This window comes from Sebastes umbrosus, chromosome 7, assembly GCF_015220745.1.
Source record: "Sebastes umbrosus isolate fSebUmb1 chromosome 7, fSebUmb1.pri, whole genome shotgun sequence".
Lineage (NCBI taxonomy): Eukaryota > Metazoa > Chordata > Actinopteri > Perciformes > Sebastidae > Sebastes > Sebastes umbrosus.
In genome coordinates, this window is record NC_051275.1 from 15,969,570 (window position 1) to 15,982,994 (window position 13,425).

The 13,425-nt window shown below is 40.9% G+C and overlaps 1 protein-coding gene across 5 annotated transcripts in view; it reads right to left on the reverse strand.

The window, feature by feature from the left end:
* The window catches only part of LOC119491074 (syntaxin-1A-like), a 68,789-nt gene that overhangs the window by 9,760 nt on the left and 45,604 nt on the right, over positions 1-13,425 (reverse strand). For all 5 annotated transcript variants that reach the window (XM_037774702.1, XM_037774703.1, XM_037774704.1 and 2 more), the window contains exons 4-6: positions 12,129-12,203; positions 8,553-8,626; positions 8,122-8,230 (exon numbers count right to left, since the gene is read on the reverse strand). In XM_037774702.1, coding sequence (XP_037630630.1) covers positions 8,122-8,230; positions 8,553-8,626; positions 12,129-12,203 — 258 coding nt within the window. The remainder of the gene's footprint in view (positions 1-8,121; positions 8,231-8,552; positions 8,627-12,128; positions 12,204-13,425) is intronic.

Here is a 13,425-nt window from a genome sequence, read left to right on the forward strand (position 1 = left end):
ATCTGCAAGTCAAGGAGCAGGAGTTTGATATGAAAGAGAGAGAAAGCTAATATTATAAAATCTCACCAGTGCAACTACATGAAGTTCAACCAATAACAACTAACTAAGGAGATTTCAGATGTCACAACTTGAAGAAAATACTGTTCCAAATGTGCTCTTGTTTAGAAAGAGCACGTTTAGAAAGAGCATTTCTGTCCTTGTTTTAGCCAAGGACAGAAATGTTAGTAGCATGTGAACAAATTTTCCCTCTCAGATTTCATTTGAAGGATTTTAAAGGCCTAAAGAGGTCAAAGTATTTTACAAGAAAAAAAGCAAGCACAAAAAATAAAAAAGCTTGGTTATGAGTTATTGTAGCTAGTGATTAGGGTTGCCAACTTTCTCACTACCACATAAGGGACAAAAGGTGGCATGCCACAATGCACGGTGCCACGGAGGTGTTGGTATGGTGTTGTGTGAATATACAGTGTATATTCATATTCTTATCCAATTGGAAAGGCAAACAAGCGCAAATTCGCAATAGCTGCGACTACGTACGCGCATGCATCCACACATGCTTGCATGGTTCATGGTTCATGGTTCTGGGGGCAGTGCTTGAGTTTGGCCATGGTACGTGAATCCATTGAGAAGATATGCGCCTTTTTCTTATTGGCCACTCTCACTGCTACACCTCTTTTTTTGCCAATTGGCATGAACACAAACACACACCTTCACACCAACACACTTGACCTCCATGCCAAATTTTAGCCTCCTAGGGCGAAAACTGTGGCCGCCAAAGGGTGTACTGACCGACCTACAGTGAGCTATGGAGTTCAATGCCAAACTGTTTAATTTGAACAAAATCAATCCAGAAGAAATCATATTTCAGATTATAAAGGACGTTGAGGGAGGAAATGAAAAGGGACGGTTGCATCAACCCTGCAGGATGGTTGTGTTGGTTAATGTCAGCCGTTTGGAGTCTGGACAATATCTCTTTGTTCCAGATCCTTAACGCTGTTTCCCACAAGTCGTGACGAGATTCGCCATCCAGGCTGGTATTGAATCCGTGCTCCTGAGCTCCGATCCTGGCTTCCGCGTGGGGTTCAATAGTCTCGGAGCATTTGCGTCTGTCAATCATTTACACCTACATGGGTATTACCTGGATCATTAGCTCAAGATAGAATCTGTGCCAATCAAGCCGCTAGTTCCTGAAAAGGGGTTTTATCGGTTGTTGGCTTTTTGTTTTACACAGAATCAGAGAGGGTGGAGAAAGTTGCCGGAGCTTTCTGTCAAGTCACAGACTTTCTTGTGGACGGTAAAATTGCTCACAACCTGTTCTTGACTAGAGAATGTCCACCCTTTGATCACATACAGAACGAAAAGGGTCGCTGTTCAAGAAAAGGGGTTCGTATCGCTGCATGACTCAGAACTTCGTGCTTCAGTGCCAAGGAGATGTTTGACTTCAATGTTGCTCTCTGTGAGCTGGCTGGACATTTACCATTTTTGAACAAGAAGGACTATGAGCTCTCTTCTGAGAAAGATGTAATAGAAGTCATCCAGAGGAATATTCTGCCTGATGCAGAGTTTCACACGTTGGAACAGCAGCTTAGTCGTCATTTGATGGATTAATAATGTACGTACATTAAAGCTTTTTTAAATCCTGTTCTGGCTTTCAAATCAACTACGTTAAAAGCTACACATGCTTCCCCATTTCTGGAATGTCTTTCGTTTTTTGGTGACTTCAATTAAGAAAATGAGTTACAATTATATGTCGGAAACTACGCTATATCTCCTTTCCTGCATTTTGCCTAAATTGCCTAACATTGGATGTGCACAAAAATACCTTCTTACATAAATATATTTATCAGTGAGAATATTTTTAATGGACTAATGAGTCTGCTATATTTAAACTGGTTTCAAATAAAAAGCACTATATCTAAAGATATAAAAGTAAGTCCTTCCAACATACATTTTGGCTTGTCAAAGCAGGAACATAATTAATGCCTGCATTCCGACTTGATTGGTAGGTTGTTATTAAAAAATCAAGGTATTTGTTTTAGTGTCCAAGATCTCTCCCTATTTGTGTCATGTAGTAGGCATGTCCTGCAATACTGTGCACACGCAGATACTTGGACCAATTACGATTCATCTGCCACTGAGCAATTTTCATATGAATGAACGGGGCCGCGCCTCCAATGCTATATCCAGTTCTCTTTATACATCAATGAGAAGAACAGGTAGCTACAGCTAACAAGTCAAACTGGAATAACCCTGTTGATTTGGAGTTGAGTCTAAATCAGTTCACATTAAGGACAAGATTTCGGGAAATCCTGGCTAAAACAGGTCAGTTGGCAACCCTACTGATATCAGTCGATGTAAAATTCAAGACCACTTAATCTACAACTCTTCAGGGTAAAACACTGCACACAGTGAAATTTACTCTCTGCATATAACCCATCCTAGTATTAGGAGCAGAGGGCAGCTACTATATAGCTAGGGGAGCAGGTTGGGGGTCCAGTGCCTTGCTCAAGGGCACCCGGCAGTGCCCAGGAGGTGAACTGGCACCTCTCCAGCTACCATTCCACAATCCGTACTTGGTCCGTACGGGGACTTGAACCTACGACCTTCCGGTTCTCAAGCCAAGTCCCATACGGACTGAGCTACTGCCGCCCAAAACATGCTTATCTGCAGAGAAACTGGGGCAAACAGCCGGCTAAGCTCAGCTAACTGCTGCTGACTGTGGCTTCAGATTTACGTTACAGACATGAAAGTGGTTTCTATATTCTCATCCAACTCTTGGAAGAAAGTGAATAAGTGTGTTTCCTAAAATGTCAGTGAGGACAATTCATTTTTACCCACAATGTGAATGGACCTACACAGCTACCTTTGTCAGATATTGCTCTACTTTTTCTCTCTGGACCTCCAGTGGCTGTGGCTTCTACAGGATTTTGGAGGCAACTACAAAACCTCCATTCATAACCTAATCAGAGTGTGTGTGAGTATGTGTGTGTATTGTGTTTATATGTATGATGAAGGCCTCAGTGCAGAGCAGGTAGGTTGATGGTGAGTGATGACGCTCGGGAGTCAGAGGCGATGATTGCATTCATGAACAGAATACTGATGAAGCTGCTCGCTAGCGTTTACTGGTGCATGAACGTGTGTCCATGTGTGTTTCAGAATGCACTTTTACATAAACTGGGGCCCACCGTGTCTAATCCAAACTTCATATCCATATCAAAGCAGTGAATTTCATTTAGTTGTGGTTAAGTGGTCCCGCTGTTTCATTACCGTGCTTGAGAATCTACTCATGTTCAGCAATGACATTTTGCAGTTTGACAAATGAGCGGACACAAAGAGAAGTGAGAGACCACACTCACCACATCACTGTGATCAATTCCCTATTCTCCAGGCCTCTCTGATAATAAATAATCTCTCTATCATTAAGGCTAAAATTACAACATGAAAGAGGGTCACAGTGAGAGTTGAAGGACGGAGACGAGTGACAATGAGTCATGGATAATTGTGAAGAAGAAAAAACAAAAAAACGAAGGCGCTTTGGTGCTACCCTACCCTATTTATCTCACTTCCTACACACACACACACTCCTCATTGCCTTTTTTTTTTAAAAGCCCTGACAGGCTCCGAGGGAGGCTCTTATTTGTTACCATGGAGACCCAAGCCCTGAGAAGCCTACTATGAAGCCAAGAAGTCTCACTTCACCCGTAGCATTTATGGGCTATTAAATCATTTATACTATGTTGCTGCTAGTAACAATATTATTTCATCTCCATTGTTATGTAACACAAATGAAGTGAGCCCCCCAAGGAACAGAATGAAAAGACAAACCACACAAATGTTCACGCATGCAGAGCGAAAGAGGCAAGTGATTTTTTTTTTTTATTCTGTTCACTTCATTTCACCCGAAAAGGAATGAGAAAAGCATGTAGCTTATCTGCACACATGCAGGTCAATGTGTTTGATATACAGCGGGAATGTGTTGGTGTACATCTCTGTCTTTTATCCCCGGCATTGCGAGTGCGTCTCTCCCAGCTAAAGGAGAGTCCGCGGGGTAATAAAACATAACAATCAAATGTCAAAGAGATCCTGCGATGCCTGTGACCAACATCCCCTTCATCCTGCTGGGCCTGCCTGTCTGCTCGGAAGCAAATACATGTGTGATATTCTCAATCATCAATAAACTAAAATGCTACAGAAGTGTTTAAATCAGAATTGGCAATGCAGAAAATATCCAAACAGATGTGTTACTGTTGTTAAGCTGAGTCACTATAAGAACATGTAATATATGTGCCTTTAAAGGAATAGTTAGGCATTTTTGGAAATACTGGAAACTCTGAGAGCTGGATAAGAAGATTGATATGTCTGTTAAATATGAAGATGGGGCCAAAAGACAGTTAGCTTAGCTTAGCATAAAGACTGAAAGCAGGGGGAAACAGCTAGCCTCGCTCTGTCCTAAGGTAAAACAAAATATCAGCCTATCAACCTATTCAAAAGAAACCACTGTTTATTAATGTGATAAGGAAGGGATCAATGTTATTAAAACTGTTAAATAATACAGTATAGTAGAAATAGAGTGCTGACAGGGGTATTAGCAGTATCCTGAAAATAGTATTGGTGTATTTTGCGGCTGGGAACCATAGACTGTATATAAAGATGGACGAAATGAAGTGAAGCCAAAACATTTCGATTGCCCCCTGGTGGCTGGCTGCAGTATAGGTCATAAATCCCGCCTCCTCCATGTTAGCGGATGGGACAATGGGCCAAAATAAAAAGTCAAAGTACACGTCAAAAATGTTTTTCCCAAAGATGGTTTCTGTCATTTTAAATAGTTCTTATCACACTAAAGTATGTTCAAGTGTTCATTTTTCTGATAAGTTTGGTTTTAATTAATTATTTGACGCTATAAAAAGGGTGTGAGACGTCATGATTGGCAGCGGTGAGTCTGCATGACAAGCTGCGGCCCTGCTCGGCTCGCCATTGGTTCGGACGGGTGACCTCGACACCATGGCTCCACCGCTTGATCACTACTGCGCAGACTCTGGCTCCAAATGATGTCAAAATCTCAAGATGGCAGCTCCGGTAGCCGGGGTATTTTGGCTTCACCTCTGAACAGTGGGAGGAAGTGGAGACGCGTCGTCCATCTTTATGTACAGTCTATGCTGGGAACAAGTGCACTTTATTCATGCAAAAGAAACCCAGAAGAATATATATAGAAAGGTAGTTAAGTGAGGGTTGGTTGATGCAAATATATTTGGATTTGGGATTATTGTGGCACTCTTGGCCATGCAAATAGGAGCAAACAATGCTACTGTCTTGACATTACAGTATGTTACAGCGTTACAGCGTTGCTTTCCTGCTTCTCTTATCTCTGTATCCAGTGGTGAACTAGAAAGGAGTGAAGAGGAAACATCGATACTCAGTCTGACAGACCGGACTAGGTGTCTCTCTGTGTGTGACACACTCTTATTGATTCACACACAAACAAGTCAAAGGGCTTGATACAACAGAAGCACAGCTCTCTTGCCATATAACCCTAAAGTAATTAAATTCTGTTAGATCGAAATAAGGACAAATGTAATCTGAAGGGGGAAAAAAACAGTTCTTTTTATGCCTCATACTCATAATTTCCCCCTCCTCTGTGCTCCCACTTCATCTCCGTACTCCCCCTGCATGTCTAATCCCTTCCCTGACGACAGGTGATATCAGCTAAGGCCTCCACCAGCTGACAAATCAAATCCAAATGAATCTGGAGGAGCTCAAGGAAAAACAGAGTCAGGTGTGTGTGTGTTTTTATACCACGAGGAAGTGTTTGTCCTTTGATTAACCCTAGCAACCTACTGTGTGTTGTCACTGCTGTTCTTTTGACTGGACCACACGCAGTGCGTCTATTGAGCGATGCTCGCACACACAGACCTGCTGCACGTGTCTGACAGATGGCCAGAGGAAATTACGTCTGTGCCAAGTGCCCCGCAGCATAACTGCCCCTGCTCTCCTCTGCTATTACCACTAAATGAGTCACAGTGTTCTTCTCTGCATGCATGTGCGTGCCTTTGTTTGTAAGGTGACTGTGTCACAATGACTGTTAGGGGCAGCTGGCACGGCGCAGCCTGCCAGGATGCCGTGGCAGAGGCCGTGGCAGTGTCTGGTCCAGGAGCCCGGAGCCTGCGGCTAATACCTGTCAAATCATATTATGCACACAGTGTGACATGATTGTGAGGAGCTGCAGCAACAACCTGGCATGTGCACGTACATGGGTGTAGGTGTTGGTGATGTATGTGTTTTGGAAAGTGGTTGAAGTGTGAGAATGGTTGTTTTGGTGCACTACACCAGACGAATTAAATAAAATACTGTGTCGATGGGATAAACTGACATTACTCTATAAACAAAATGATTAAAGGACAGTTTGTTTTTGCCTTGGATGATAGGGTGGGATGATAATGCTTGGATGCACTCCAGGCTTTATGTTTTGCTGTCACATTGTTTTATGTGAGTTTGTGTGGAGGGTTTTTAGCATTTGTTTTTACATATTTGGACTATTTGTTATACATTCCTTGTGCTTTATGTTCAAGTCTGATGTGTTTTACCTGCCTGCCAGACACATTCCCCCCTTGGGGACAATAAAGTTGAAGATGCTGAAGAAATACATAAACAGCCGACAGCTTGGAGCCGAGGTAAATTATTTTCACCGCCCACGTTAAAGCCTCTTTTTTTTTACAAACAGTGAATAAGTAACATGAATGCAGAAGAAAGATAATGCACTTAAACCTGCAGTAGGCAGAATGTTTTTGGCATCATCTAACCTGTGACGGGAGACTTTGGCCAATCACAGATCATTTCAGAGAGAGAGCGTTCCTATTGGCTGTGCTCGGGCTGGTGGGCAGTGCTTGGTGTTTCCTCAACTGATCTCAACATGGCTGCTAGGTCACAAACTTTCTCATTTTACAGCTAAACAGTACACTACAAGATGTTTCTGAAAACATTTGAGGTGAGAAATAGACATTAAAGTAACAGAATATTGATTCATATTTGATCAGTGCTGCCTAGTTTGACCGTTTGATCAGAGTTCACGAGTGATTGACAGCTGCTCATAGACGGCAGGCTCCAGCTCGGCTCTGATTGGTTGTTTTCCTCCGGTCTGTGATATCTTGCAGATGCCATCAGGAGCACCGGAGGATACAGAGGCACATGATTTTTTTCAGATTACCTGTCTCATGCACTACTGTCAGGACATAGTGTCCGTTTTATAAAAATAGAGCCGATGTGCCATGCTCAATTATGACATCAAATCGAAATAATTACGAGACTGAATATGTGTGCAAAGTTTCATGAGTTTTTGCATCCTAAAGTCCTTAAATATGTGTTCGTAAAATGAAAATTAACGCACAAAATCCCACCCTGGCTGACTTGCTGTCGGGCAACAAAAATCTTTAAGTTCTTTAAGTTGAGCGCATTGATCAAAACACATTTCATAAACATCCCTCTCGGAGATTTTGTTGTTGTTGAGATTTTGTCCTGCTGTTTGCATGTCTATCATTCTGACATGGACTAGTCTTGGAAGAGTATACAGTAAATCATATACTGGCACATCTTCACTTCCTTCACACTTTAGTAAGAGTATACGTAGACATAGTAATGTTCTCGTAAAATTAGATGATAATGATACTGTGCAGGTGTAGAGTGATTTTCACACTTTACAAAGTGATTGAGAATGGGGGCGCAGACTATATTTTTAGCTTAATTAGCATGACACTCAGTCTAACTAATAATAGGGGTGGATGAAGATGAAGTGGAGGATGCTTTGGCTGAGGATAAAAGACATGCAGGGAAATGTGACAAAAAATGAGTAAAGAAATCATGAAAAGCTGTTTTGGACAGAAATGATCGAAGCTGACCAAAAGTTTCACCTAATTTACAGTGACCCTTGTACGGATGGTATGTAGTAGGTCAAAAAAAACTCAGAAAATTGCACATAACACCTCGTTTAGTATGAGCTCATGAATCTCTAATGCAAAAAAACTGCAAAATAACTATGAATTGGAAGAAATGCAGATGTGTTACTGTAATTCATACAATGTGTGCAGTCAGTCTGAAGGGTGGTGGAGGGTTTAGTCTCCCAGGTCTACTCACTGATCTCCAGCTGTCTCTGAATGCGTCCCTTGCAGCGCTCCCTGTAGTCCGACTGGGTGGTGTTGTATTCTGACATCACCTCGACAAACTTACGGGACAGCGTGGAGTGCTGGAGACACAGCGAGCAACAACAGCGGTAAACACCAACTTAATAAGTCATTTAAATTGTAAATGAACAGGAGGCGAACAGGTGCAAGCATAAATTGAGAGTTAATGCAGCTGTATCCACATGCCATACTACATACTAAGTAGGTTTTGAGTGTTCACACTGAAAAAGTGACCAAAGAACGTTTTCTGGATGTGTTGTTGAATACAATTGGCCCACAATGCTCCGCACAGCTGCAGGTAGTAGTGAGACAGTTCCAGGAAGATTTTGGCAACAAAAAAATAAGAATGACATTTTTATAGAAAGAAGTTTCATTGAACTGTACCTGTGTCTTGCGTATCCTCAGGTCAGCTGATGACTTGTTCTGGCTTTCTTCTTGCTCAATAGATTGCTGGATACCTGAAAAGATACACACAAAAAATGTAAATTCATTACAGGGTGAGTGCTCGTCATGGAAATGAACACACATCTTGCTTTTTCCTGTAATTAGCGCTTTCCTCACTGCTCCCTCACATTCACACCTCAGGAAGTCATTGTAAAGGAGCCGCTGCCGAGCATAATAACGTAAATTAAAGTCTCTGTCAATGTTAGTCCATGCCGACCTCTCATCAATTGAATGTGAATAATACAGAGATGTAAGAGCCTGCTCATTTACATTCCCATTTTTCTGTAATTTAAACTGGGATGAGATGACTATACCAGCTCCTGCACGTCTAGGGACCTTTTGTGAGATGTCTACACCTGCGGCTGCTTTTATTGCGCGTCTCCCTGTTAATGCAAACGACTCGAGCCAACAGAGTAAACAGGTTCACTTACAGTTAATAAGCAATTTCAGGTCCAATAGTATGGTGATTTGTGATGGTTCCAGCATATCTGAAAGATCTGACACTTAAACATAACTTCAATCAACATTAACGTCCACATTGCTACATGCAACAGTCTTTTTCTTTTACAATAACAGGCCTTGTCACAAAGCACATTATATTGTGATAGTTCCAGGAAAATGACAATGGTTTTAATTTAATTTAATGTGTGCTCTGTGCAATGCTAGTACAGTTTAATCTGATCTATTTGTGGCATTAATATGGTGCCCAAACCTTTGTGGGAATCATTAAAATCACTCCTTGAGCTTTTTGAATCTGTGTCTTCACAGATTCAGGCTGCTCTCACCTACAATCTGCATTTTAAACACACTGTAAGCTAGAAACATTATCGCCTATTGTGTAGAAAATTGTCTTTGGCTTCAAAACTCACAGCATAAGTTTAAAAAAAAGTTTTTAATGCATCTGCATGCCAAAGAAAGCTTTGGCACACCTAAAAAAGGCACATGCGCTTGGGAGAGGCACGGCAGGCTACACAGTGTAATATACTGTAATATAAATATATAAAAGACAATAGGCCTTATGCAAGGGCCACTCATCTCAACAGATCTGTTCTTCAGTTATTTTAGAGACCTTGATCTGAGAGAACTTCACCAGTTTTCTTGAATTTTGAATTTTTCCCTAAGGCAAAAAAACAAACGAACAAAAGGAGGTCTTTTTTTTACTCGTAGTGTGTAACATTTCTGTGACTGAAAATGAGAAGAGAGCTTTAGGATAAAATTACTAAAACTTGCACTTTACAAAGAGACTGTTTCTCTCTAGAAATTTCAACGACTGCTAAAGATATATTAATTTAGATTTTCCAAAATCTACCAAGATCACCAAATGAATCATTTGTCTTCTGTTGTTGATGAAATTAACTCACTGAATCCATCACCATTGATTTTGAGTTATTGCAAAGCAGAAGATACAGTAAATGATGCCAGGATCTATCAGGGTGCAAAGATGAGGTCACTCACTGACCAACCCAACACACAAACACACACAGACACACACACACACACACACACACCCACAAACACAAAGGCAGCCACACGGTTACACAAAGGTATCCTCTGGCAACAACTGATGTGAACTTGAGTGACACCGTTAGAGGCCTGTGATGCCGAGCCTGTTCTGCCTGATAGCACTTGTGTGTATCAGTGTACATATATGTGCACACGGCACTGTGTGCATGAGTGTGTGTATCTGCAGGCACGCAGAACGAGCAATAGGGGTTCTTATCTTCTAGCTCTCTGCACTGAAGTTGTGCTCTACTTTCCTGAAAGATACAGATCTTTTATCTCGGACACTTATTCGTCATATTCAACACTACTCAGAGTCCTTGCACAGGAGAGTGTTTTATATAGTAGAAATTGTGTTCTGTGATTGACACAGAGATTTGGCATATGAATATGGGAAAATCTTCCTATGTATCAGAAGAAAAAGGAGAAAGGTGGCAGCAGGGGAAATTCACTAAATGATATCAGTGTGAATACAAAAAGTGTAAAAGATGTGTAAAAGTAGTGATGTGTTATAAAATGTACAAACAAAGCAGAAAAGGTGGGAGGGTGGCAGACAAATCAGAGGATAATAAGATCAGAGGCGCGTACACACACACCTACATACATACAGTATAAACACACAGGGATAAATAACAAACTGTCATTGTACATGTCAGGGGGTGCTGCTACACATCCATTATGCCTGCACGCAGCATGTCACTGTAGCATTAGCCAGTTTATGAGCACAAATGTGTATAAAAATCATGTGTGCTCGTCCATATCAATCACAGCCACCACCTCTGTGGCGAGTGACACTAATCACTCTGCCCACTGCCGAACACACTCTACCAGTGTAAACTGAGTATGTCTGTTAGCTGCCAGATGCTGTACGGTTCACTGTTTCTCTACGTCTCACTTGTCTCTCCTCTCCTGAGAAAGCACCCGGGCTGTCACATCAAGTAAAAAAACGAGCAGCTGCACTCGCTAATGATTCATTTCATTATTGATTAATCTGCCATCTATTTTCTAGATGAAACAATTAATCCTTTGGTTTGTGAAATGTCAGAAAATAGTGAAAAATGGTTTCCTTAGATCCCAATTTGGCATAAAATTGTTCTTATATGTCCAACCAATAGTCCAAAACTCCAAAAATATTTAGGTCGCTATGATGTCCGTCAAGGAAAAGCAGCAAATCCTCCCATTTGAGAAGCTGGACTCTCGGCTTAAATGATTAGTTGATTATGATAATAGTTGCTGATGGAGTGTTTCTGTTCGCTTACTGACAGAGGTGGACAGTAAATAAGTACATTCACTCAAAAGTATTGTACTTAAGTACAATTTTGAGGTACTTACTCCACTATATTTATTTGATACCTTTAGTTACTTTGCAGATTCAGATAAATAAGACAAAATATAATCAAGAAATAGATTATGATGTATTCTTAGAGGTTAAGATAAGACTTTATTGATCCCTTGGTGAAAGTATATACAGTGAAAAATAAGTCCCACCTTTACCAGCAGCAACACCAAAGTAATGTGTTAATGTATTAGTATTCAACAAAGCCGTGTAATAAAACTCAATAACAATAACAATACATTATTCTGAAATGGGACAGTCTGTGTAATGAGTACTGTTACTTGTATCAGTAATCCTACACTGTGGTATTGATTCTTAAGTAAAAGATCTGAGTGTTTCTTCCACCACTGCTTATTGAATAATTGTTTCAGCAACAGACTTGTTCAGAAAATCCCTCATACTGGAGCAAAAGGAGCACAAAAAGGATTAATTGTATAACAGTCAATTATTATGTGAAATCAGAAAACATTTGCTAGTTGAAACCTCAAACACAAAGATCAGCTTGTTTCTCTTGTTTCATATTTTTGGCTGCTGATTAGCTCTTGTAACTCGTGGCAATTTGACAATATTTTAAATATTGTGTGCTTGTTTGAACACAAACACGCAAAAGGGTTTCACTGACACAGAAAATAATCATCAGTTGCAGCTCTAGCAGGAGAAAATAGAAGAATTATACTCACTCTTTAATTTGGAGCGTATTTTGTTGGCAAACTTCTTGATGTCGGCCATAAGATCCTCCAGCTCAGCCTTAGTTTCTGAGGAGGAGAAAAAAAGAAAAGAGGAGAGAAGAGGAGAGATCAGTGGATTTAACAAACTCACCCACTCAGAGACAGAATCAATACTGACACACAAGAAATTACTCTAAGTGTCAACAATTCATCAGGTCCATAGCAGCACATCTCGTCCTCCTTCTCGCTTTCTCTTTTGTATACCAGGGTTCTTCACTTCCCTCTGCAGTCCACTGTCCTCTCTCCATCCGGGCCCACACCCTCAAACATACTCACTGTACTGTGGAGACATAAAGATGAAACTCATGTGGGTTGATGGGTACATGACGTGGGTGTTGACAAGTAAGATATGCTATTTTGGTGACCAGAAAAACAAGTGAAATCACGATGGATTGCAGAACAATCTGGGCAACAACAAGGATAGATGTGTTGTTACAGCAGGAGATGGAGATGGGCAGATTTCAATGATGACCAATCGCATCATCAGACTCTCCTCCAGCATGACAAACTGACTAAATGGTAACTGTTGTTGTCCAGGGGGCACAAATGCACACTGCTAAATATATACAGTATACAGCAGCCCAAATAAATGAAGAAAAAACGTGTGCAACAAAGCACAGAAGTTTTTGAATTTAATATTAACACTTACAACAAACTAGTTCATACAATGTGTCGTCCAAACACGTCTATAAAGAAGTGTTTATAGTTATTTATTACACGGCTTTGTTGAATACTCGATTCTGTCGATTCAATCACGGCGTTCTGCGGTCTGTTATTTCTTTATAGCGGACCGCTGCTATGTATAACAGACCGTTGCTGTGGGCGCAGTTCTGATGTCGGACTCTGGCGGACCGCTTTTGTATTAAATTATTGATTTCGACGACATCGCCATGTCGGGGATTCTTTCACAACAATGACCGGCTCGCTGTTCATTATCCCTTACTTAGAACGGTCACACTTTGAGACTTGATAATTGTTCAAACAGTGAACACTAGAACTGCAATAATTAATCATTAGGGAATGGGAATGTGACCTCAGAGTGCCATCTGCTGGCTGTTTACTGCAAGTGTCAAAAGATAACACGAAACACTGCACAGTGAATAAGACTCAAAAGCCGAATTGTAGTATATGTAGTACACAGCCAGACAAAAACATAGTCTAACGTTATGGGTTTTATTTTGCAAGATACCGGTAGATTAAATATGCAGTATTAGCCAGCGTTTTGTCAGTATTTCGTTAATTAACATTA